Source organism: Vulpes lagopus, chromosome 5, assembly GCF_018345385.1.
Source record: "Vulpes lagopus strain Blue_001 chromosome 5, ASM1834538v1, whole genome shotgun sequence".
Classification (NCBI taxonomy): Eukaryota; Metazoa; Chordata; class Mammalia; order Carnivora; family Canidae; genus Vulpes; species Vulpes lagopus.
The window spans coordinates 9,833,162-9,859,059 of record NC_054828.1 but is presented as its reverse complement, the minus strand read 5'-3'; the positions used below and the strand labels follow the sequence as shown (position 1 = coordinate 9,859,059).

Here is a 25,898-nt window from a genome sequence, read left to right as displayed (position 1 = left end):
TTGTTTATTTTGAACATTCAAATATACAAAAACAATAAAGTAACAAAACCCTGGACATATCTCATACACATACACACATACACACACATGTTGCATCTCATGTCACTTTATGTACAAAATTGGGCAAGGGGGGGGTGGGTCACCAGTAGGGTGCACTAATTTCACAGTGTCAGACAGCTGCATGTGCTCACTCACTGCTCAGCCTGGGCCCACACGAGCCCCTTCCCTACCCAGCAGGGGTGAGGTGGGGTTGGGGATGGCAGGCAGCTGGGACAGAGGGGAAGAGAATAATCCCATATTTGGGAGGGACTCCTTCTCCAGGGGTCAGGGCAGGGTGCTAGAAAATGTAGAGGAGCAGGGACCCAGTTCTTGTGGTGGGTAGGGACTACTGTGTTGTGGAGAGTCAGATCAGGTCTCTGGGTGTCCCAGCTGGGTGGCTGCAAGGGCCACTCACCCTCCCGGGGCCCCGGCATCATCTATATAATGAGGCTTGGGCCTCTTGAAGAAACTTTTCTGCCCAACTGTGGTCCTAGGTCATGCATGATTGTGGCAAGGTGATCTGTCCCCTCAGGATGTTGATTTAGGGGCAAAACACACCACAAAGGGAGGGGGGGGGGGATCTGGCAGATTAGAGCTGTGAAGCACCTGGCACAGGGCTTGACTCAAAGCGGAAGTTTGAGAAATATCATTTCCCCCTTCCCTGCCTGGGACTCTTGAGTGACCATCCAGCTTCCTCTTCCCTTTTAGTTCTCCTGGAAACTCTAGCCAGTTGGAGAAGGGCTGAGGCGATGGGCACACTGTAGAGACAGAGGCTCCCTGCAGGGGCTGAGACCTCTCCCACTGCTTTACCCAAGGGGGCCTGGCCTTGGGGCCAGCCCATCCCAGGCCTCTTCCTCAATCACAAACCGTGTGAGGGCAGTGAATGAGGTCAAGCACATCTCTTTAGGGCAAAACCCACCAGGAACAATGATGCTCAAGTTCTACTCCATAGAGAGTTGGGGTGCCTATCCCTTCGGTCCTGGCTATAACCTGCCTTGGTTTGAAGTCTGGACTCCATCACCTGCCAGCTGATTAACACTGTAGGTTACTTAACCTCTCTGTGCCCCAGTTCCCTTCCTAGGATAATGGGGCTAAAAACAATCCCAGTTTATAACTGTGTTGTGAGGATAAATGAGATGATGCCTGTGAGGTGCTCAGCACAGTGCCTGACACTTAAAAAAAGATGTAACAAACAGGCCCCAGCATCACTGTTAGCCAGAGCAGCTCAGGGACACTAGTGAGCACCATTTCTAGCTCCTCTTTCCACGTCTTCTTGGCCATGCCCAGGAGCAGCTGAACAAGACCAAAGCTGGGGGTCCATACAAGCAGGCATTCGGCAAAGGTGAAGAATGATCAATGGATGAAGGAAGGGGGTGGGGGCTTTGGGGCTTTCACCTTCTTGGAATGGAAATGGGCACCTAGGCCACTCACCAATGGCCCAGACTCACAGCCTGCACTTCAACACCTCTAATTTGTTCCTGTTCCCTCTGGAGGGCTGACCAGAGTGACTCAGCACGGGACCAAGGTCAGGTGTCTCATTATCACCATGACAAAGCATGAAGGACTTGGGATGATGCCTCTGGGTGGGCTCAAGTTCTGTTACGTTCCTCCTAAGGCCCCTTCTTTTCCCCAAGGCCTCTACAAAAGCTGCTTCCTTAAAACCAATAAGGGAAATCCAATAAAGCCCAGTGTCCCTGAAATCTAAGTTCCGAATGCTGCTGTCACCCCAGCAACAGCATATGTCATTAAGAGCCGCTTGACCCAGCGCTTGGGCTGATGTCATTGGCTGTTACCAGGGCAACCTTGGTCTCAGCAGGTTCCGGCTGAAGCACGCCATCACTTCTTCTAGGGGGAGTTGGGCCCGTGGTGGTGCTGAATGGTCTGTTTGTGCTCTTGAAATGGCAACAAGGATCTGGGGGCTGGAAGCAACAAGTCTTGGAGAAGCCTCCATGGCAATGGGCCCCACAGCCTGCAGCTCTTGAATCATGCCTCGGGTTAAATGGTTGGGGAACGGGGAGTGGGGACAGGGAATGGAAAGCAGGGCAAAAGGCACCAGTACCTTCTCGAGTCAGGTAGCCTGCAGCTGCTCAGACACCTGGTAGGTGACTGACAGAAGGGATACCTGCTTTCCATTCCTGCCAGAGTGCCTGGGGTTCACCCCTCTTCCCCCCCTACTTCCTGGAGGGAGCTGGATGCCAAGATGTTTGTGTGTTTCATAAAGGAAGATGTTCATGTTGGAAAGCATTCTGACCTCTTTCAAATGTCCATCCTCTCAGGTGCAGGCCGGACTCAAAGACATTCATGGGCAGGCAGTACGGTGTAGGGGAGAAGGGCACTGAAGAGGGTGTCAGAAGCCCTGGGTTCTAGTCCTGGTTCTGCCACATTGTGCTGCGTGACCCTGTGCAAGTCACTTGACCTCTTGGAGCTCTTCTCCATCTATACAAGCAAGAGTCAGCCTGGGTGGCTTTCCTCAGCTTTTACATTCTTCTACTCTCTCGGGGGCGCTGGCAAGGACTCAGGTAGGGGAGCTAGAAGCCACCAGTCCTCTCCAGTGGGCAAGGGTGCAGGCTGGAAGGCGATCCAGAAAAGCTGGTTTTTACAATCTGTGCATGAAGTCGGTCTGCTTTGGCCCTTGCCCTTGCCCCTGACTCTCTGGAGGAGCTGCTGACCCTGACCCATGCCCAGCCAGATCCCATCTGCTGCCTTCTCTCACGATCTGTGCCTGCTATGTCCCCTGGTTCCTGGACAACTTCAGGCTTGCCCCACCCTAGCCACTTGGAATCAGACCATATCACGTTTGATCTCTCAGAAATGACCAAAGCAAAGGCGTCAGCTTACAAATGAGGAAGGCAGGCCGGAGAGGGCAGAGACTTACAGAAGGCCACACAGCAGGTTAGCAGCAGGGCTGGCTAGGAACCGTGGGCTCCTTCTCAGCCAGTGCTCTACACACCACTCCATGCTTCTCCCCTCTTCGCCCACTCAGTTCCTTCCTTCCTTCCCCAGAGGCTGCAGGGCCATGCAGAGGGATTAGGTCATGTGGCTCTGCCATAACCTGGGTCCCCTGGGCACATGCCTCTGCCACAAGCTGCTCCTAGCCCAGGCCCTGTCCTGGGCGTGGAGGAGGAAAGGTGACCTGCCAGTTAGCACACATGTGCATGGATACAAGGGGTGACTGTGGCCTTCTGGCCTCCCAGGGTCCTGGTCCCTCAGGCTGGAGCCAGGAAGGGGATATCCTGGAAATTGAGGTGGGGGTAGGCCAGGCATGGAACCAACATTCAAACCACTGCATACAAAGAAACAAGGAAAGAGGAAGGAGAGAGAGGGTGCAGGAGGCTCCATCAAGATGTCCTTCACTGGCAACTGGTGGAAAGATGGAGGATGGGTGATTCTGAGTCTCCCTATGCCTCGGTCATCCCCTTCTCAGCTGGGAGCACAGTTCTAGAGCTTGCTGTGGCTCTGAAGGGGAAGGGGCCGGGCCTGTTGCATGGGGGACAGGAGGGCAGACAGCCACGCCTGCCACTGAGATAGTAGGTCCTGCCCCCCATACACAACTCCATGAGACATGCTGTTGAGATTAGTGGATTCAGACGTGGTTGATGGGCCAGGGTGGGTGGGGGTAAGAGACAGCTCCAGTGTAATGCCAAGAGGGTGGACAGTGCTGTGGGCACTGCTACCACCCCCGACCAGACCCTAGACTCACCCCAGGCTTGACCTATGGGCTTGAGCTGCTTGTCCCCATCCAAGTGGTGTTAGGAGACAGCCATAGCAGGGTAGGGCATTCTGGAGGTGTGGGTATAGGTGGGGAAACAGGAGGCCTGGCCAGGAACAGGGCAGGAGGGAAGGCCAGTGGGTAGGTAGGCTGAGGAGGGAACGTGTGCCCCCACTGTAAGGTCCCCAAAATGGCAGGCAAGGGAGGGACCCTGGATGAAGTAGCCCCTCATGCCTTGGCCCTTCCCTTGCAGACATCAAAGGTGGCCTTTTTTGCACCCCCGAAGGCTTCCACCAGCTTGTCTTCCCAGGGGAGGACGTTGCCCAGCAGCGGCCCGGTACAGTTGGCAATGCCCAAGACCTGGGCAGGTGTCAGGGCGTGGTCCCACAGGTTAAACTGGGCGATGTCACCCACAAAGGCCTGGGTGGCATCAAAACGGCCGCCCAGGGTGTCCTAGGCCAAGAGAGCGGCAGAGAAAGGAGAGAGAGAGACATAGAGCGAGTCAGTGGAAAAGACAGGCAGACAGGCTCAATAGGGCCTCAGGTCCTGCTGAAGCCCTGCCCCCAATGCTTTAGCCCCATCCCAAGCTTCTAGCTCTGACCCCAAGGTTCCAGACCCTTGGGCAGGTCACTGCTCATTCTGGGTCTTAGTTTGCCCATCTGCAGAATGGCTGGATCAGACTGAATGATCACGGACCCCTCATTCTCAGGGGCCTTGGATGAGTGTGGTATCTACTCAGACCCCAAGCCCCCACACCACCTTAAATCTTACCTGCTCCTGGCCTAGGATAAGGATCCCATGAGGCTTGATGGGGTGCCAGGCGGCCAGGTTCTCCCCAGAGCCCTGCAGCTCCCCGTCCTGGTAGGCAGACCATAGGCCATCCCTTGTGGTCCAGGCGATGCAGATGTGGTGCCAGCTACCGTCTTTCAGGCTCAGAGGCAGCTGGGCTACCTGGACAGAGGTTCCACAACCCCAGGTCAGAGATGCCACAAGTCCCAAGGCTGGACCAGTGGGGTGGGGACAACGAGACCCGTGTCCTTTCCAGGGACTGAACCAAGGCTTGACCCTCCCCTTCCTCCAGCTTCATGTCTTTCTGACCACTTTCTCCTCTTTCCCTACAACTTAACCAGGCAGCTTCTCTCAGATCACAAGAGACTATTCAGTATTGGTTTTCAGGTGTTCCCAGGTACCTTATTCACCCTCTCACAGGCCTGTCAGGTCAGGCAGAGTGAGAGCCACATCTCACAGCCTCTTATCACTTCACACAGTGCCTGGTACACGGCTGGGCTGAAGAAGTACTGGCAGTACTGGACCAAGCCTTGGACCCAGAGGCTGGGCACTGGCGTCCAGCCCTGGCTCTGCGAACCAATCTCCTGTGGGACCTTGGGGAGGCTGCTCTTTCCTCCCTGAGCCTCAGTTCCTCATCTGTGAAATGAGGAGGTCAGGCAAAGAATGGCAAATATGTGGCCACCTCTGCCTCAACCACCCAAGGAGAACAAAGCTAATGAATTGTGAGCCCAGGCTTAGCCCCGGGATCTTTCCCATCACAGTGCTCTGGGAAGCCTCTGGTGATTGATTAGCATTGGCCTGTGAGGTGAAAGGTACTTGCTGCCTGTGGATTTGGGACTCCCAAAGGGCTCTTTCATCTAAGTTCTGTGAGATCACACTTTAATACAACATTCTCTGAGGCACACTTAGTGCCAGGCCTTGTTCAGGACACTGGGGATGTGGATCTGGTCCTGGCTATAAGTGAGCTGAGTTTGCGTGGGAAGGAAGAACTTCAAGGACAATATTATAAGACAAAATAACAGGGCCCGTTTGGGAGGTCCTGAGGAAGAGGCAGGTGTGGGACAGCAGACATGGTATTCAAACACATCTGGAAGGACAATGGAGCCAATGTCTCATTGCAGTCAAAGCAAGATGGGGGCACAGCAGGAGCAAGGCTAAGAGGCTGGAACAAAAGATGAGAACTGAGTAACCTGTGAGGTTGATGGGGTTTTTTGTTGTTGTTGTTGTTGTTTGTTTGTTTGTGAGGTTGATGTTTTTTGTTTTTTGTTTTTTTTGAGGTTGATGTTTTTTTTTTTTTTTGTTTTGTTTTGTTTTGTTTTTTGTTTTTTGTTTTTTGTTGTTTTTTTTTTTTGGAGGTTGATGTTTTAAAAGACTCTAGAGGTTCCTGGAATAAGAACGGTCTGTGCCCTGTCCAGGGTGCTGAATCCTCTCCATTGAGAGCAGAGCACCGAGCTTGGGCATGGTCAACGATGGCAGCCAGAGGGGTATCAAGGGGACATGGCAGCAGGATTGAGATGTGGTCCAACTATCTTAGTCTTCTTAGGCCTTACTGGGCTACAGGAGAAACTCATTGTCCCCTGGACCCATTTCCTTCCTCCTCCTTCTCCAGGACACCCATGAAAGATGCCTCCTGCTGAGCTGGCTTCTTTTATTTTTTTTTAAAGATAATTTATTTATTTATTCATAGAGACACACACAGAGTGAGAGAGAGAGAGAGAGAGAGAGAGAGAGAGAGAGAGAGGCAGAGACACAGGCAGAGGGAGAAGCAGGCTCCATGCAGGGAGCCTGATGTGGGACTCGATTTAGGGTCTCCAGGATCACGCCCTAGGCTGCAGGCGGCGCTAAACCACTGCGCCACCGGGGCTGTCCCTGAGCTGGCTTCTGATGGGTGACAGCCACTCCTAGCAGCTCCATGTGGCTGTGGGCTGGTCATGAGTGGCTGTGATATGTGGTATCTGCATCTCCAGGGGGTCTCGACAGATCACCATGCCTGCCAAATCCCATGCAAATCCCAAAGCAATATGGCAGGCAGAGAAGGATATTGAGGGGAATGAGGGTGGTAAGACACTGCTCAGTCACCATGCCCTTCCCACATCACTCCCCCATGTCCTTGTCCTGTCCTTCAGACAAGTCCAGGGAGGGCTGTGGGGCTGGGTGGCCCAAGCAGGGGGAAGATGGGTGGCCCAAGGGCAGAACAGTGGAGGGGTTAAAGAGGAGGTTTCTGTAGCCCAAGTCTGAATCATATCACCATTCCTTCACCCAATGTGGCCCGGGTGCATTATTTGCCCTCTCTGAGCCTCAGCTTCTCCATATGCAAAGTGGTGACAATAAGGGTACCTACCTCCCAGTGCTGATCATGTGAGTAAAGTCCTTCTCACTACAACCCCACAAGGTAGAGACTATTATCATCCGGCTTGACAGATAGGGAACTGAGGCACAGGGAGGGTAAATGACCAGTCTAAGGTCACACAGTGGGTAAGGAGCAGAACTGGGATTTGAATCCAGCATTCAGGCCCAACCATGCACCATTCTGCTCTCCATGTGAAGGGAGGGGCAGAGGGGTTGCTGCAGGGAGGGGGGGCACAAGGAGTCCACTAGTCCTACCCTCCCAGGTAGCTCCCTGGACCTCATTTATTTCTCTCTTTGTCCAGGAGAATGAGCAGGGCTCTGGGACAGACACTTCCAGCCCTGCTCCTACAGTTGGGTCCCTGGGGAAGCCCCACGGGCCTCCTCTGTAAACGGAAATGCCATCACGGACAGCCTCTCTTCAGCCTGTCCCGGGTCTGGGTTGTCTCTGTGTACCCAGAACCCACCCTGGCACACAGCAGGCACTTCCCGTGCGCTGAAGCTGCCGAGCAGCAGAATGGAAAGGGTCCACATGCTTGGGACCCACCACAGTGCAGGGTAACCCCACCCCCCACTTTCCTCCCACCCCACCCAGCCCCCATTCACCTTGTCATTGATCAGCAGTTCCATGGGATCGTGGCCCGCCTCCAGCAGCACAATCTCATTGGCCTGCCCGGGCACCGAATAGGAGAAGGGTGTGCCCTGGCCACTGCCACCCGACCTGGAGCGCAGCCACATGCAGACGGTGAAGGCGTAGAGCTCGGGCAGTGCCTTCCGCACACGGGCATACATGTAGTTGTTGCGGATGGGGATGCTGATCTTGAAGGCATCTGGGGGATTGTAGGCTGAGGTTCCTGGGGGGGAGCGAGGCGGACATGGTGGGGGTCAGTGGGCACTATCAGGGGTGGCAAGGCAGGCTCTAGGATGAGGGCTCCTGGTCCTTGGGCATCTCCCCTGTGCCAGGTGCCTTCATGGCCTTCTCTACCTTACTTCTGTATTGATGGGTGTGGTTAAAGCACAAGGGCTCTGGACCTGAGATGTCCTGAGTTCAAATCCTACCTCCACACTTCCCAGCCACGTGACCTTCCACAAGTTCAACTTCACCTTTCCAGCCCTGGTTTGCTCAGTAAAATGGTATAAATAAGACTTCCTCCCTCCCAGGCTTTTGTGAGGGCCGAGTGGGACAAACTAGGTAAAGGGCCAGGCCCTTAGTAAATGCTCAAGAAAGGTGAGCTATTGCAATGATCATTTTTCTGAGTTCTTTGCCTATTTATTTAACAAGCACAACACAGAGTCTTCAGGTGGCAAGCACTGTTCTAAGTACTTTTACATACATGATCTCTGTTCTTATGACACCGTGTGAGGTAGACATTATTATAATCCTCATTTCACAGAGGGGGAGCCTTAGTGCAGAGACATTAAGTAATCTTCTCAAGACCACACAGCTAGTCAGTGGCAGAGCTGGGATCTGAACAAGATCATCTTGTGACTCCTTGGTATCCAGGGTGTCTGCTAGTGCAGAGTTTCTGGGACTGTACATCTTGAATATCAGAGCGCTGTCTGCAGGGGGAGCCTGGGGAGTCACTACCTCCAAGGAAAGAGAGTAACACCTACCATACCCACGTCCAGGGTAGGAGTTCTCTTCCTCTAGCTGGTTGTTGAGGGCTGGACAAGGGGGTTGGGGCTTGGAATGGTGGACCCAGGTTCCCAGGTCTGGTTGGGGCTCAGGGTAAAGGCTGTTGTGCTGATGCATCATGGTAAGAGAGGAAGGGGCTCAGTGCTCCTTGAAACCCATTTCATAGATGAGGAAGCTGAGTCCCAAAAAGAGACACAACTTACCCACAGGCACACAGACATCCAGCCTAGTCGCCTGCCTCCTCTCTGCCCTGTAGCCTCTGGAGGGCGCATTTTCCCCAATCCCTTAGAAGATGCAGTCCTGAGGGGCCAGTAGCACTGGCCCTGAAACCCACCAGCCCATGCCTCGCCTTCAGCTGTGCCCTTGCTCCAGCCCCTCCACTCCAAAACTGGCTGTCCACCTCTGCTTTCAATGATCAGCTTCAGGGTTGTGAGCCTCCTTCAGGAGGCCTCTTGGATTTTCTTCTGAACTGCCATCTTACATCTAAGCCAGAAACAGACTCATGATTTCCCCTGGTAACCCTAACTTGTCGGTAAGCCTCTTGAAGGTGATCCTCACAAGATTTCAAAGATGAAAGTTCCCTTAGAGCTCATGAGTCCTACATCCCCATATTTCAGATGAGAAAAACAAGTCTGGGGAAAGGAAGCAAAATTCCAAGGCCACAGAGCAAGCCAGAGACCTCTGTGGAGCTAGAAGCCAGGTTTCCTAATGCTCAGACCTGTGCATTATCCATGACAACATGTTTCTCTGACTCCTGGCAGTGCCAGGCCAAGGTGTTAAGCAAGGAACAAAATTCCGAGTCCCTGAAGGTACGTTTTTGCGGGGTAGTTAAATGCTTGGACTTTGGAGTCAGAACTGGTTTGAGGTGTAGATCCACCACTCACTGGCCGTGTGACATTGGTCAAATCACTTGACCTCTCTGAGCCTCAATTTCCTCATCTGTGAAATGGGGATAATAACAGTACCATTCCCATGTTGTTTGTAAAGATCAAAACTGATGTGTCAAGTACTTAGCCTACTCCCAGAACGTAAGTGCCAGAAAATGCTGTTAAAAAATATTATATTCCCCAATTAATTCTCTCCCTCTTGGGTTTCGCAGCCTCCTCCCCACCCTCCCCTCTAGCTTTAGCCTCTGGAGAGCTTAAAAATGCTTTCAAGTGAATCTGCCGCCTTGAGGACCCAACTGGGAATCAAGACCCTGCTTGCTGTGCCCTCTGGGGTCCCCGGACCCACCATGCTCCAGTTCGGCTACACGGTCCTGCAGCGCATCCAGCTCCTTCTCCACTTCCTGCTGCTGCTGGTGGCTGCTGTGACTGAGAGCCACACGCTCCTTCTCCAGGGCCAGCACCTTGGCCAGCAGCTGCCCCTCCAGCTCATCCATCTTGGAGTGCAGGGCGGTGGGCATCGCAGGCGCAGGGGCGGGGGCAGCTGAGAAGTTCACACGGGCCGGGAGCTCCTGCTGCTTATGAGGCAGAAGAAAGGGCATGTGAGGTCACTTGGAAGGAGGAAGAAGAGAGACACAGGGCTCAGAGATGCCTACTACCGCTGTCGAGTGACCCCAGGTGAGCCTTGGCTTCCCCAAATGCAAAATGGGGATGGCAATACCAAATTCAGGGAGCAAATGTTCAACAAAGAGCAGGTCCTTTCCACTGCTGGTGCCTGGAAGCCGGCTGGTGCTGTGCACGCTGAAGGCAGGCTGGTTCTGCCCTCAAGAACATCTCAGCCTATGGTGGGCGGGGGACTGGCTACAGAAAGCTCCCCTTTCTGTGGTTCTAACATTGCAGTCAGGGTTACTGCTGAGTCCTTGGTAACTGGAAGCCTCTACACTGAGGGGTCTTTGAAGGGGTGGACTGTCTTAGTCTTCACTCATTTACTCCCTGGGCTTCTCTATGATGGTGCAAGGCTCTGTGTGGGCGCTGGGCAGATGCAGGGGCACAACCCAGGGGCATCTGGAATAGGGCTGCAGGGGGTGCCCATTCCAGAATAGCATGTGGGTAAGGTCATAGGCTCCTAGTCAGACAACCCAGGGCTCAAATCCAGCTCCAGAATTAATCTGCTGTATGACCCTAGGCAAATGCCTCCACCTCTCTGAACCTCTGCTTCCTCACATGCAACAGGGGACAACTATTTAGAAGGGTTGGGGGATGGTTAAGTAGTAGGTGCCAATGAAGAGAGCCTGGTTATTGCAATTACTGTCCAGGGCAGACTGTTCCAAGCTGGTCTCTGATACCCTCATGCTGCCCACGATGAGGACAAAGTGTTTAGAGGCCCCCTTTTGTTGTCATATGACCCTAGTGGGCAGGAGAAGTGGGGCAGGAGCCTCAGGAGGCCTCTCCCCACCCCTCCTGCTGGAGGAAGCCCCTTCTGGGGTGGAAGAAGACAGGCAAGGCTGCCAAGTCTGGACTCTGGGAGGGGATAGTCTCTGGCAGACATTAATAATTCAGTGAGCTGCTAGGAGCCAAATTAGACCTTCCCTGTCCCCCTGGCTCCCTCCACACTCTCCAAGGGCCCAGGCAGCTCCCGCTGTCAGCCCTGGGCCTTGCTCAAAGGCTTAACCCCAGACCTGAGCTCACTGAATTCTCAGGGTTCCTTCACTGAGCAAGAAATTGGGGAGCACCGATGATGGGTTGGGCCATGCATGCGGCACTGAAGAGACAGCTGAGGGCAACAGAGAAAACCAAGAGTACAACCCTGAGGGCCCTGTGCCTCTCAGGATGGCCCCTGGCTTGGGGCACAGGAGACCCCTCCCCAGCCTCACTGGCCCTGCCCCGGTCCTTTGTTGGGTGAGATTGGGCAGATCGCCTCTGGGGCCTGTTTTCCAGCTGTGCTGAGGGGATCAATGCGTGTCTGTCTCCGAATGCTGGAGGCTGGGGCAGGGAGGGCAGCACCTCAGAAAAGCTCCCTCAGGCTGGGGAGCTGGTTCTGCTACTCGACCTGGAGAGTGGGAGCGGGAGGCTCACTTCGCTGCCGTCACTTCTCATCTATAAAATGAGGCCTAGGGATCCCCAGGTTGCAGAGCTGTAGCTGTGGTCAGGATTAAATGGTGGTGTGCAGAAGGGCCCAGGCCAAACCTGGACCACAGTGGGCCACCTTATTTTTTTTTTCTCAAACATTTATTTTTACAGAGAGAGCATGAGGGGCGCATGGGTGGCTCAGTGGTTGAGTGTCTGCCTTTGGCTCAGGTCATGATCCTAGGGTCCTGGGATCGAGTCCCACATTGGGCTCCCTGCATGGAGCCTGCTTTTCCCTCTGCCCGTGTCTCTGCCTCTCTCTCTCTGTGTCTCATGAATAAACAAATAAAATCTTTAAAAAAAAAAGAGAGAGAAAGCATGGGCAGGAGGGGGAAAGGGAAAGGGAGGGAGAGAGAACCTCAAGTAGACTCCCCACAGAGCACAGAGCCCGATGGGGGGCAGCTCCCTGAGATCATGACCTGAGCCGAAATCAAGAGTCAGATGCTCAATGGACTCTGCCACTCAGACGCCCCCACAGTGGGCCACCTTTGTCCCCCCCTCACATCCCCCCCACCATAGCTACCCATCCATGCAGCCCCCTGCTTGCTCTCCCAGGCCAGGGCACGGGCCAAGCCAGGTGGGTGGGGCACAGGCCAGTGAGCAGCTCCGTACATCTGGCCCCACCCCTGTTACCCTAACCTCCGATACCCTATCTGGAGGGCTCCTTCTAACTCCCTGTGTGCCTACGAATCCTAACCCCGGGGCTGACTAAACACAAAGCCTCAGTTTCCCCTTCTGTAAAACTGGCCCCGCTCTGGTAGACTATAAAAGCAGAATGCAACCTGTGCACCTTGAATACATCAACCAACAAAGAACTGGCAACCTCCAGAACCTTTCCTTGGCCACTTATGTCCTTGGAGTGACAGGGCCAGCCGCCCACTGCCTTTAAAGGGGCTGAACTTCCAGGAAATCTTGGGCTGAGGCAATTACCTCATAAAGTGCATCCTGTCTCAATGCCAGGGGGGCTGTGGGTGGGTCTCCTGGGCTCCGGCACCCTCTACTCTGTTCCTCTCTTCCCACAAGGCGAAGCTTGGCATGAAGGGCACACGTCTGAATGAGACAGTGTGCCCGGCCCATCCTTGGCACTGTCTGTGTATTTACTCTTCGATCCTCACAGCCGCTCATTTTGGTTGGTACTCCTGGGGCCCCCATTTCACAGATGGGGGAACTGAGGCAGAAGTCCTTTTTGGATCTTCTACAGCCATGGGGCTGGGCAAAGCCAACACCCCTGGAGCTCTCTAGCAAAGCGCTCTCCTCCCTCAGAGGGAGAAGGGCCTGGCAGGAAGGAACAGGACGTCTAGTGCTATTTACACAGACGCCATGGTGAGGAGAAACCGTGCAGGCTGAGGGAGGCGGGCGTGCAAGCTGTTCTTTTGTACGAGGCACCAGTTCTGCCACCGGCAGGAAGGCTAGGGAGGAGGTGGGCTCTCCAGATCGTGTGCGGCCCCCTCCCCACCCCAATGTCTGAATCAGAAGAACATGACTCCCCCCACTTTTCCATCTGCTGCGGGCACAGGCTGTGCCGCGTGGGCTCCTGTCTGATGCCAACTGGGCCCCTCGCCCAAGATGGGGGGGAGGGATGGTGATGCCATCACCCCCACTCAGGTCCCGCTGAGGCAGGAATGGCGGGGGGGCTTCGAACCCACAGACTGTTGTGCTGGGCGTCTGTGGGGTGGGGCTCGGTGTGAGTGTACAGGCCCTGAGCCAGAGCCGGGGGTTCCAGGCCAGCTCAGCGCTAGCGTGCTGGGCTCATTAGCGCTCAGCAATAATGCGACAGTGGCAGCTGTCCCCATCGTCACATACTGCGTGCCAGGTCCTGCACCAGGGAAGCCTGTGCACACATTTCACAAGCCCTCTCGACCATCTGGGCAAGTGAGGAGGCCCACTTTCTAGAGGAGGGAATGGAGACAGTGAGGTGAAGTTTCAGGAACCCCAGCCCAGGCCCTTCTGGTTCCAGAAGCTATTCTTGTTCTTCTGTCCTTCCCTCACCGTGGGCCAAGCGGGCACAGTGCCAGCTGCCCTGCCTGTCTGGGACAGTGGGGGTGCTGGGGGACAGTGGAAGACCTTCCAGTGGCCATGAAAAGGCTGGGAGGGTCCGGCAGGCCAGCAGACCGTGGTAGGGGGTGGCCCCATAGAGGGACCTGGATAGGAGGGACCTGCCTGGGCAGGCTGGCTGTGAGTCTGGGAGGATGTGGGGAGGACCCAACCACCTTGCCCCCAGGTGGGGTCTGCTCCTTTCCTTCAGGGAGCAGAGGGAGGGTGCTGGACCTCAGTGCACAGCTCACCCCCCACCCTGCCAGGACAGTGTAGGGCCCAGCTCGGGGGCAGCCGGGCAGGGTGGAGGAAAGGCGGACCGTGTGTGCGGTCTCCTCACCTCCCCATCTGACCACCCCCAAGTCCAGCTTGAATCTGCTGGGTTCACAGCTCGGTTCCAGCAGCCCAGCAACCTTGTGTATAGCCACTATACCTCAGTTTTCCCAGCAAAAAGGGGGCACAGAAATAATAGCTCATTGCATTTTAGTGAGAAGTGAGTTACATCTGTCCCGAGGGCAGAGCGGACACATGAAGCGCTCTGTGTCAGTTATCACCACTATTTAAATATCTCTTGCAGGGGCCCATACTTCTCCAACTCCAACGCAAATCTTTTTGTTTCATCATCATATTGAGAGCAAAAGCAAGTTACAGAAGAACTGTTAGATACTATTTGTATAAAGTTGCAAAGATTCAAAACTAGATCGCATATTTGTAAAAGCAGAAACACATGGGTACAGATGAATACGAATTCGGGACAGTGGTGACCCTCTCTTGGAGGAGAGTGGTCTGGGCCTGGGAGCTGGGAGGTTCTGAAGGGCATGAGCTGGTTGCAAACGTTCTGGTTCTTGATTCTGGGCTCCTACCTGGATGGCATTCTTTATGCCTTTGTGTATATCTGAGATACTCTGTAATGACTTTCTTTTAAAAATGGAAAAATCCAAAAGCAGAGTCTCCGAGGGTAGAATGGAGCCCTGAATCTTAATGGTAGGCTCACCTGGTTCCTTTGGCCCTTCCCAGTCCAGGCCCCCATCACCTGGGCCCCTACACTGGCCCTTCCTCACCCGGCAGCCAGGGGCGGCTAACCAGCTAATCCAACCAGGTTGCTTAAAATCCTTTAAGAGGGGTCACCTGGGTGGCTCAGTGGTTGAGCATCTGCCTTGGGCTCAGGTCATGATCCCGGGGACCTGGGATCAAGTCTCGCATCAGGCTCCCCGTGGGGAGCCTGCTTCACCCTCTGCCTGTGTCTCTCATGAATAAATAAATAAAAATCTTAAAAAAAAATCCTTTAAGAGCCCTCTCCCCACCACCCATAATGTCCCCCTGATCTCAGCCCTCACTCCCCACCCCAGCAGGCTATGCTTCCTTCCCACTTAATGTTCCCAACTGTCCCCAACTCCCTTCTCACGCCAGGGCCTCCGTACATGCTGTTCCTGCTGCTAAGAACACACTTCTTGCTCCCGCCACACCTTCCCTGGCCAGTGCCTGCCCGCTCCAGATGGCAGCTTTCCGGACACCTGATCTAAGATGTTCCAAAGGGAGAGGAAAGAGGGCTTCTGTGGGGGGGACTGCAAAGTCTTCCTTGCTCGGTCCCTCCCCCCATCACTCATCTGTGCATCCACACATGCTGTGGCCACTTGATGTACTCGATGTCCAAGTAGAGGCACGACCCTCACATCGGACAGGCCAGCGTCATTTCCAGGCCCCTCACTAACTAGATCTGTGGCCCTGGGCAAGCTGCTCGATTCCTGTGACTGTCGGTTTCCTCAACTATAAAATGGGAATAATCGTCTCTACGTTTGGAATATGATTAATGACAAAATGAAGGAACGTGTATGAGGGCTGGCATACCTACGTGGCTGATAAATGGGTATGACCATGATTATTATTCGCTTCTACGGAGGGGCAGGAGAGCACCGGGAGCAGTAACGGTGTAGGTGTGAGCGCTGGAGCCAGCTGCTGAAAGGCAAGGCCCAGCTGCAGGACCTGGTAATCCCTCCAAGCCTCTGTTTCCTCCCTGTGAAATGGGGACAGTAGGAGTCCCATAGTTCTTGGGACTCAATTGTAAGGCCCCTAGAACAGGCTGGCACAGAGGGTGCCCACAGCCCTGCTGGCCCAGCAGGCCCTGTGTCTCCATCCCACCCTGGCGGGGAAGGGAAAGGAGCAGGAGAGTGAGCTACAGAGGCCGGACTGATCTTGGTCCTGGCCCCCAGTGCCAATTCGGAGCTGTAGGGAAAAGTAGACAAATGGGTCTCTGTGCAGCGGAGTGGGGGACCAGGTCAGGGCACTCAGTGTGTGGTGAGGCGAGGAGAAGGCTCAATGAACATCTGTCCATACACCCTCTTGGGCTCCGAGGCCCCAGACTAAGTGATAGGACACCCCCAACTCCAGGCCACTTGCCTCTCCTTTCAAGCATTCCCTGTTGAGCTACTGCATTGAGAAGGCCACAGAATTTCCTCTCAGGTCCTACTTGCCCACATACTTCTGGGCCCTGGTCAAAAATCTGCAGTAAAGACTGAGGATCTCCCCTACCCCCAGCCTGTTTTTATAGAAAATCCTGGTTGTGAGCTTAGCTTAACTTCTGCTGTGCTGTGTGGCCTCGGGCAAGTCGCTCAGCCTCTCTGAGCCTCAGCTTCCCCTGGAGTCAAATGAGGGGTATGTGGGGGCACATAAGTGCTTCCACTCTGGGCTGGTTGTCTCAGTGCCTGTCCCCAGAGTTCTATGGGGACACCGGGTGCAAGATTGTCCTCGGGTAACCCCACCACATTTTCACTTGGTGAGGAGCCCCAGCCCCTGACCTCTTTCCACCTCCCACAGGCAAAGACTTTACAAAATGGCCAATAAATATAAGAAAAGGTGCTCCATATCATGAGTCACCAGAGACATACAAATTAAAACCACAGTGAGTTCACTACACACCCACCAGAACGGGGAGGGTTTTAAAAATAACCGTACCGAGGCTGGCAAGCTTCACACACAGGTGGGCATGTAAGTGCTTACTGCCACTTTGGAAAAGTGTTTGGCATCACCTCCTCACGCTAAATAAATGTCTCTCCTGGGACCCAGACACCCACTCATGGGGATGTAGCCAGGAGAAATGAGGGCTTATTGCCACCAAAAGATGTCACAAGAATGTTCGCGGCAGCCTTATCTGTAATAATGCCAAACCCAGAAACAACCCAAATGTCCATCTGTGGAGGAAGGGTAAGTACACTTAGGCACAGCCACGCTTCGAAACACTACAGCATGCAAAAATAACAAACCACTGACACATGCCCCCCGATCAAATGTCAGACATAACATACAACAAAACAGCAGACACACAGAGTGCAGCTGTCTGAGAACATTCGTATGAAGTTCAAACCCAGACAAACCAGATCTGCAGAATAGTGGCACCAGAATAGTGGCACCTCTGGGGAAGAAGGGATTTTAGGGGTCACAACGGAGGCTTTGGGGGCACTGGAAATGTCCTGTTCTTGATTTGGGTGGTGCTCTCATGGATGTATCCATATGTACATTTTCATTGAGCTATACACTTAAGATCTGTGTCTTTTAAAGATTTTATTTACTTATTCATGAGAGACACAGAGAGAGAGACAGACACGGGCAGAGGGAGAAGCAGGTTCCATGTGGGAGCCCGATGTGGGACTCGATCCCAGGACCCTGGGATCATGCCCTGAGCCAAAGGCTGACACTCAACCACTGAGCCACCCAGGTGCCCCAAGATCTGTGTATTTTACAAGTAAGATATATAAGCTTTTCCATGTCTGGAATGTAAGGTATACCCCCCCCCCAAAAAAAAATCCCCCAGGTAAGGCCCTGACTTCTGCCTCAAGCAGCTCCCGCCAGGCTTGGAATAGCAGGACAGGTCTCCTCTCCTGGGTGAAGGACTCCTGGGGATGAGAGGATGCAAGGGTGCAGGATGACAGGGCAAGAGGGCTCCTCAGGGGGTCCTGCCCACCCCTCCTATCTGACAGATGGGGACGCTGAGGATCGGAGAGAAGAAGGGATTTCCTGAGGTCACAGCAAACAGGTGGCTGAACCAGGGTTTGAAACACCAGGTTTCTTGCAAGAGCAAATGTGTCACACTGACAGGAGCAGGGGTTAAGGGTTTTGGGTGTGAGTGTCCCCCCAGAGATGGGGGGGGAGGCCAGTCACAGGGAAGGGGCCATCAGGTGGCTGGTGGCCACTGAGGTTCCACATCCTCAAAACAAAAGGCCAATGGGCAGAACCTCTCTCTCTGCACCCTGCCAGCCCCCTTCATGGCCAAAGAGGCAGGGTGAGGAGAGCCAGCTGCCACAGAGCAGAAGCTGCCAGGACGGGCAGCAATATCAGAGAAAAGCAGAAGCCACCAATAAACTTCAGAAAAGGCACCACTAGAGTCTCCCAGTCTCTGTGTTTATCTGCAGATTTGCCTCAGAATTTGGAGGTCTGGGAGTGGATGGCTGGGGACCTGGCCAGGGCTGCACACACATGTAATCCCCACCCCCCTACACAAACACACACACACACACACACACACACACACACACACACACACACACACGCTATTCCTAAGCTGGAGGCACCTGCCCAAGAACTCCCAGTTTAGAGCCCAAAGGGCCAGGACCAAATCTAGCCCCTCCTTGCACCTATTTTAAAGATAAGAAAATGGAAAAAAAAAAAAAAGACTGAGGGAGGTGAAGAGCTTAAAATCATAAGAACTCCACTTTATGCCACCAGCCATCCTATTTCAGAGGATATTTAGAGCTGTAAGGTGTTTAGAGAACATCTGGCCCACCGTATCATCTTCTGGAGTGGAAACCGAAGCCGGGGGGTTGGGGTGGGGTGGTTTGCCTGGCTCAGCTTTCTCTAGATACTCTGAGCCTCCACGTCCCTGCCTGTAAGACGGAGACGTGTGCAGCCCACTTCTCAGGGCTGAAGACTGATAAACTAATAAATATTAGTTGTTATTGTTATCTATTATCAGCCAAGCTCCCACGTGAGCCTTCTGATTATTTGGCCAGCCAGCAGCACAAGCCTTTGAGGACTGGCCCTCATCGCTTTTGCTCTGGGTGCTCTAGGGCAGAAATAGTCTGGGGTAACATCTAGCACGAGTTACTGTCCTCACTTCTTTCTCACTCTCCTGAAGGTAGGTGAGGTCTGAGGTCTCCAGATGGATCTAGAGGAAATGATGAAGAACAAAGAAGGGCTCTGGAGCCAGACACTGACAGGGTCAAATCGAGGCCCCGCTGCTGTGTGACCTCAGGCCAATTTCTTAATCCCTCTCAATGTCATGGTTTTTTCATCTGTAAAAGGGGAACAAAACAGTTACCTCCCTCGTGAAGATTTTATGAGGATTAAATAAGGTAATGCACAGTGTCCGGCACATGGTGAGTGCTCGCTCAGTGAACATGAGCTATAATTGTTATTAAGTCCAGAGGCCTCTGTGACCATCATCCGGGTATTCCTTATCCCCATCTTCCCACTCCAAGATAGGGGTAGGCAACCAGCTTGCCAGGCCGGGTTAGGGATGTGGTTTATGTCAAAGAACTACTGATTAAATCCATCTTAAAGTTTCATTTTACACATATATTAAATTAATGCAAAAATGAAACCCTGGAACATGCATATGTGGCTGGTTGCCATATAAAGGGTTCAGCCCTTTTGAAAAGTGGTTCTTGGCCACAGCCATAAAAGATCAATATCCTCTGACCCAGTAATACCACCCCTGGGAATTCAGCCTAAAGAAATAATTCAACAGACTTATAAAGGAAAAAAAAAAAAAAAGCCAACAACAACTATCTGCATGAAACTGATCCTGCAATGAGCATCTAGAAGAAAAATAATTAGGAACAACCTACATCTCCAGCAACAAGAGACCATCAGAGGATTGATGGATGGTAGAGGCAGAGATGGATTCCAGCATATTATGGCCATCATTAAAATGGTAATTACCAGCAACGGTAAGTCTGGAACAATGTCTACATCTGGATAAAAGACCAAGAGGGGCTGCAAAAATGGATACAATGGTGGAATTTGATGCAATTTCTCCCCCCAAAACACCTTTTTTTTACCTTTTTCAAATAGCAGCAACAGCAATAACAAAAATAAGCACACAGGAAAGAAGACAAACAATTTCTCCTAAGCTCTCAAACGTGGCTCTCATTTGAGGCCTCGGGTGGAGGCCTGGGCCAGTGTGCCCTTCCCACCCCTTTGGAAGAAGGCTGGTGGGGTGAGGGAGGGGGTGATGCAGAGAAGTGCTGGTGAGGGGCGGCGGGGGTGGGGAAGACTGGCAGGGATGTGCCCAGGGTTCTGGGAGCAGGAACGGGGCTAGGAAGAAGACAGTGTGTGATCAGAGAGGGCCTCTGGGAGGAGGTGTCCTTAAAGCAGACTCTTGGATGCTGAATATGGATACTCTGGGGGTAATCTGAGCAGAGGCAAGAAGGAACTGGGAGTCAGGCCAGCTCTGAAGTTACAGCCTGGGAGTAGGTTGGGGAGTTTGCACCATAAGGAAGCCCCATGATGGGCTTAAAGAAGATCCCTGGGGCTGCCTGAAGAAAGATGGGTGGAGGGGGGTGCCTGGTGAGTTGAGGGGGCTGCGGCAAGCATCCAGAGAGATGAGATCAACTGGAAGGAGGAGGGCAAGGGAGGAGCTTCTCAGAGCACACCTGAAAAGCAGGTTGGTGGGGGACCGGAGTTCAGGCTGGGGCACCCTGAGGGCAGGGGGTCAGTGCGAAGTCCAGAGGGAGGTTCTCAGGAAGCGACTGGACCTATCCTGGAGAGAAACCTGGGCTGGACGAAGTTGGTTGGGGCACCACTGTAGAATGGGTGTTGGAAGCCGTAGGGTGTAGCTGAGTTCACCCAGGGAAAGGGAGAGGAGAGCCAGGAGGGGCGTGGCCATTAAAGCAGGAGGACCCTGAAAGGGGACACAAAAGCAGAGAGGGAGAAGGAGCAGGAGAGAGGTGTCTAGAAGCCAAGGGCATGGAGGTCTGTAGGAGGGAATGATCGACGCGGTCAGACATTGGAGAGGCATTCAGCAAGATAAGGACTGAATCATTCTCGTTCAACTGATCAACTTTGGTGAGGTCCCCAGAGCATGTTCAGTGCGCCATAAAGGGAGAAGAAGGAGTGGCGAGATTACAGACCTTGAGAATCTGGGCGCGTCCTTTTGAGGATATTAGATGAAAAGAGAGAGGAAGAAGTAGGCCGAGGCTACAGGATGCACAGGGTCCTGCTGAGATGGGGGACCAGACCCCAGCCCCTCCCAAAGGCTCCACAGAGACTGGCTCTGGCCACTGCCAGGCTCAGAAGGCTGAGCTGGTGGGCAAGCTGACCCCCACCTTTCTCCCTCCATGTCCACTGCACTCAGAAAGCAGGAGGGGGTAGGTGTAGGGAAGCCAGGGCTCTCCCAACCTGGGAGGCTGATCTGGTGCCAAATCCCAGGCGCCAGGATCCCCGCCCCCCCAACCTCAGCAGGCTAACTGGAGGGGAGCCCACCCTGCCAAATGCACAGGTGCTGGGGGAACAGGTCCAGGGCAAGCCCAGCCCTGCCAGCCCCAGACGTGGGAGGAACCACAGGTGCCATCTGGGTGTGGAGGCAGGCACTAGGGCAGGCAAGAGGAAGTTTACCGAAAACCAAATCTCTCTCTTTTCTTTACATTAATAAACTCTTATTCCCAAAAGGGGGGTTTCTTCCCATTTTTATTTCTGGCTACTTAAAAAATTAGCAATATTATAGCTTAATGATAAAAGTAGCCATCGCTCAAATTGATGGAGCACGTGGCTGCCAGGCACTGTTTTGGGCCATTGACAAAGACTAAGTCATTTCATCTTCCTAACACCCCAACGAGGTAGTGTCCCCATTTCACGGGTGAGGACACTGAGGCTCCTCTTCACTGTTGAATTTTTGTGTTTCCCTGATTATCTTCTTGCTCTTGGCTCTCTCACCCTAGAAATGCCCTCAGAGCTGAAGGAGGAAAAGAGGATGCTGCTGGTCTGGCTTTCCTCCTGCCTCTGCCACTCACCCAGGAGGGCCCTGAGCCCTGGGTTTCTCAGCAGTAAGGTGATGAGGTTGGCTGTGACGGCCTGGCTGCACTCGGACACCCCCTGGGGTGGGTGCTGACACCAGCACAGACTTTATGGAGGGTGACTGGGGCCATGGCAAGGGCCAACCTTCCCCACACACATCATTGCCAGGCCAGAGGTTGATCTGAAGGAGCCATGAGGAGGGGGGTTCCCTGCATTTCCTTCCTCCCAGCCTCTCCTCCCCTCTGCCTTTGCCAGAGCCACTCAGGGCAAACTATGGGAGGGGGCTTTGGCCTCCATCTCCTCCCTCTTTCCACAGCTCTATCTTGGTGCTAACCCCCTTCCCTGCCATCTGCAAATCATGGATGGCCGTGGGGTGGTCAGGGTCTTGCAGACCCGCCCTTCCACCACCGCCCAGCGCCCCCAGGAAGGAAGGGGTCTGGCAACCTGAAAGGAGAAATGACTGGCCAGGGGATCACACCACAGCCAAGGGCAGATTCCCCCTGTGGGACCCCCTGGGTCTGACCTGAGCCAGGGACGGCTGAAAAAAAGGTGAAGGAGGAGAAGGAACCCTCGGGAGGCCCAATCCTCGGTCGGTCTCCACCCCAGAGCTGGGCCAGCGCCACGTCAGCGGCTGCCCTTAGGTGTGTGGTCTGAGCCCCAGGGGGAGGGACCGGGATGGGAAGCGCTGAGGGGACCCGGATCTGGCTGATGGGACAGCTCTGTTCCCTGCTCTTCAGCAGGGCAGCAGCTCCCGGTCCCCGGACAGCGCTTCCTGTCTGCGGGCCGTGGGAAGCGAGAGGGACTGCAGCTGCTGTGGGGGCGCCTGGAAGAAACAAACGAGGCGGACCTTTCACGAGGCCCTACTACGTGCCAAGCATTTTCACACACACCTGCAATGACTAAACCCTCACCACGAGAGCGGGCACTGCGACGCCCGTTGCACAGACGCGGAAACTGAGGCTTAGCACCCAGGCGCCTGGAGCGGACGCGAGGGGAACGCGCCTTTCCCGCCGCGCGGGCCCCGCCGGCCGCCCCGCCCCGCCCCGCCCCGCCCCGCCCCGCCGACGGCGCTCACCTCGATGCGGTCCAGGCGGTCCCGGAGCGCGCGCACCGCGTCCTCCAGCTCCAGGACGAGCGCCGGCGAGTCCCAGGGCCCGTCGGCCATGGCGTCGCGGCGGGGCCCGGCGTCCTGGAGGCCGCGCGGCAGGCCGCTCTCGCAGCGGCCCAGCTTGCCGGTGAGCTCGCGGATGGTGTCCTGGTCGGCGCGGATGCGCGCCTCCTGCTGCAGCGCCGTCTGGCGCAGCTGCTCGGCCGTGCTCTGCAGCAGCAGCAGCTCCTCGCGCTCGCCGGCCGCCGCGTCGCCCTGCTCGGCCCCCGACGGGCAGGCGGCCGCCAGCGGCGTGCACAGGAAGCGGCTGAAGAGCGGCGCGGGCGGCAGCGGGTGCGCGCTGGCCGCCGGCGCCCCGGGCAGCGCGGGGGGCCCGGCCGAGCCGCCCGCGCCGTGCAGCGCGCTCAGACTGCGCTGCGGGCCCGGGGACGCGGCGGCGGCGGCGGCGGCGGCGGCGGCGGCGGCGGCGGCGGCCGAGGCGGCCGAGGCGTTGTCGGCGCCGCCGGGCAGCGCCCGCGCCGGGCTGGCCGCCAGGGGCACGCTGGCGATGATGCAGATGACGGCACCGAGGAACGCCAGCATGCCCGCGGCCAGCAGCACGGCCAGGAACTTCAGCGTGAGGCGGGCGGCGGGGGCGCCGAGGCCCCCGGCAGGCGCGGCGGCGGGGTCGGGGCCGAGCGGGGCCCGGGCGCGTGGGGCCGAGCGGGAGCGGGAGCCGCAGCCGGAGCGGGAGCGGGAGCGGGAGCGGGAGCCGCAGCCGGAGCGGGAGCCGCAGCCGGAGCCGGAGCCGGAGCGGGAGCCGCAGCCGCAGCCGCAGCCGGAGCCGCAGCCCGAGCTCTTGCCGCGGCCGCTGCTGCCGCCGCTCTAAGCCCGGGCGGCGCGAGGAGGAGAAGGCGGCGGGCGGCGGGCGGCGGGGAGGGGGAGCGGGCGCGGCGGCCCCGCCCCGCCGGCTCCCCCGGGCCGGCCGTGGCCCAGCCCCGCACCCGTTCCGTGCCGGGCGCCGGGGCCGGGCCGCCGCGGGGAGCGCGATCCCACCGCCCGCGCCGCGCCGGACCCCGGGGGACCCCGGGGGACCCCCGCCGCGCCCCCTCCCGCCCCGGTAAGGCCGACAGCCACCTTGCGGGCCGCTTGTCTCCGGGGCGGGCTCAGGGCCGAGCGACAGCTCCGAGCTCGCGCACGATGAAGCCTCAGGCGGAGATGCGAAGCCCGAGGCCCACCGAGGTCAGGTCGCTGTCCAAGGTCACGCCGCTAGGGTGCTTTGGAGCAGCGTTTGAGTTCAGACCCTTCTAGCTGGACTCAGATTCCGGCGTGGAGCTGGGGGGTGGGGGTGGGGGGTTGTGGGTAGAAGAAAAGAGGTCAGTGTTGGGGGCAGGGCACTGGGGATTTGGAGCCAACTTCTGCTTACACTAGGGCCACCTGCCTGTCATCTCCCACCTCCAATCTCCTGAAGGAGCAGGGTTCACTTCCCTCCACACTCATCAAAAAGAAAACCCCAAGAACACACACACACACACACACACACACACACAGCAGAAAGACAAAGAAAAACTTCCAGTGATCTCAGAGGGTAGCAGAAGCTCCCTCCTCTGAAGCCCTAAGGGCAGGAAACATCAGGGGTCCCAGAGAAGACCCCTCTCCCCACCACAGTCTACAGTAGGAAGGCACAACCCTGCATGTGGACCAGAAGGAACCAGAAGGAATGGGAGTGCGCTGTGGTGTGGGGGTGGTTGAGGAGACTTACTTTCTCTTTTCAAACATGTCTATATATATTTTGCTGCAAATTAACTTTGCAATTAAAAACTTTAAAAAAAAAAATCCTACCATCCTCCACAATTCAGGTCCAGCTTCAGTTTTCCACGAGGCGTTTTCTGACCAGCATGGGTTCCCGGTGCTGAAAGGGCCCTTAGAAGGCTGCAGATGTTGGGATGTTCACAGCCTAGGGTGCAGAGAAAGGCTGTGGCTCCTGGGATTCACTGGCCAAGGCGACACCCAGGCCAGTCTCCCTTCCAAGCCTTCATTCTTGACTGGAGGGGGAAGACACAAGCTGGCTCTGAGGCACCACGGCTGCGGTATGGTCTCTGTGTAGTGGTGGTTGTGGGGAGAGACCCACAGCCCTAGGGGACCCTCTCTGACCATTGGGATCCTGCCCAGTATGGTCCCTGAGCACATGCTGCGCACACCCCACCCAGGATGATGCCCACCCTGCTCACCAGATCTCTGGGAGTCAAGGATCATGAGCTGTAAAGTGGGAGCCAAGCAAGTACAGGCTGTGGACATGATGAGCCCCCAGAGCCTTATGCACACAGTTGTGAGTTAGTACTCACTGGAGCAGTGACCTGGAGACCCTGCCAGGTGGCACAGCTTGGGGGAAGCATCTCCGCGATGGAGAGGTGAGCCAGGCTCCCTGAAGGCCAATGCAGGCAGAAGGGGACCCAGGAAGTCCAGAAAGTGCATGAGGCATCGGGACTCCTGACGCAGCTACTCATGTTCTGTGAAGACAGAAACACACACAATATCCGGAGGAGAAACTTACAGAAAATCCAGGGAAGGACAGGGGAGGCTGAGAGAGGGGGCTGCTGCGAGGGCAGCAGAGCCATTGTGGCTTGAGCACCAAATGATGCCACTTTTATGTGAGCTGCCCCATGAGATTAGGGGACAATTGGATAAATGGGTCCACAGGCTGGCGTCAAATCTTTTTAAACTGGTCTGTTTATCCTGTGATAGGAACATGTGAATTCCTGCTTCTAAATCCATCAGTGGCTCCCCATCCCTTATGGAATAAATTCCAAACCTCTTAAGAGGCAGTACCTTCTAGTGGTCAAAGGCATGGGCTCTCTGAGAGCCAGAAGGCCTAATTCTAACCTTGCCTGCCCCTGTTTTCAGTTGTGGGACATGGTTTGCCAGGAGGGTAAGGTCTTAGGCCCTTCCCAATTCTTGACACCCTCTCTGTACCTCAGTTTTCCAAATTATAAAATGGGGAATAGCAATAATACGTGGGAAGCCTCAGTAAATGACAGGCCTGATTATGCTAACTTCTCTCGGTTTGTAAGACTGTTAGCAACCTGGACACTGCTCACCCTTCCAGCCTCATCTCCTATTCCTCACTGTCTGGAGCAATATCACACTGCGCATAATTCCCCAAACACACCAGGATGTTCCCTCTCTCTGCTTTTGTTCATGGTGTCTGCTGCCTGCCATGCTGCTCCTCTCCTTCTTCCT

General features: G+C 55.3%; 1 protein-coding gene across 1 annotated transcript; it reads right to left on the bottom strand.

Moving 5' to 3' along the window:
• On the bottom strand, positions 1 to 23,399 carry NPTXR (neuronal pentraxin receptor; the record flags this gene model as incomplete). The annotated part of the gene is made up of 5 exons (XM_041756927.1): positions 1 to 4,201; positions 4,520 to 4,699; positions 7,490 to 7,737; positions 9,753 to 9,978; positions 22,647 to 23,399. Coding segments are annotated over 5 exons (1,632 nt in total), but the record flags the coding sequence as incomplete, so codon positions are not given.
• Between the last annotated feature and the right edge of the window lie 2,499 nt (positions 23,400 to 25,898).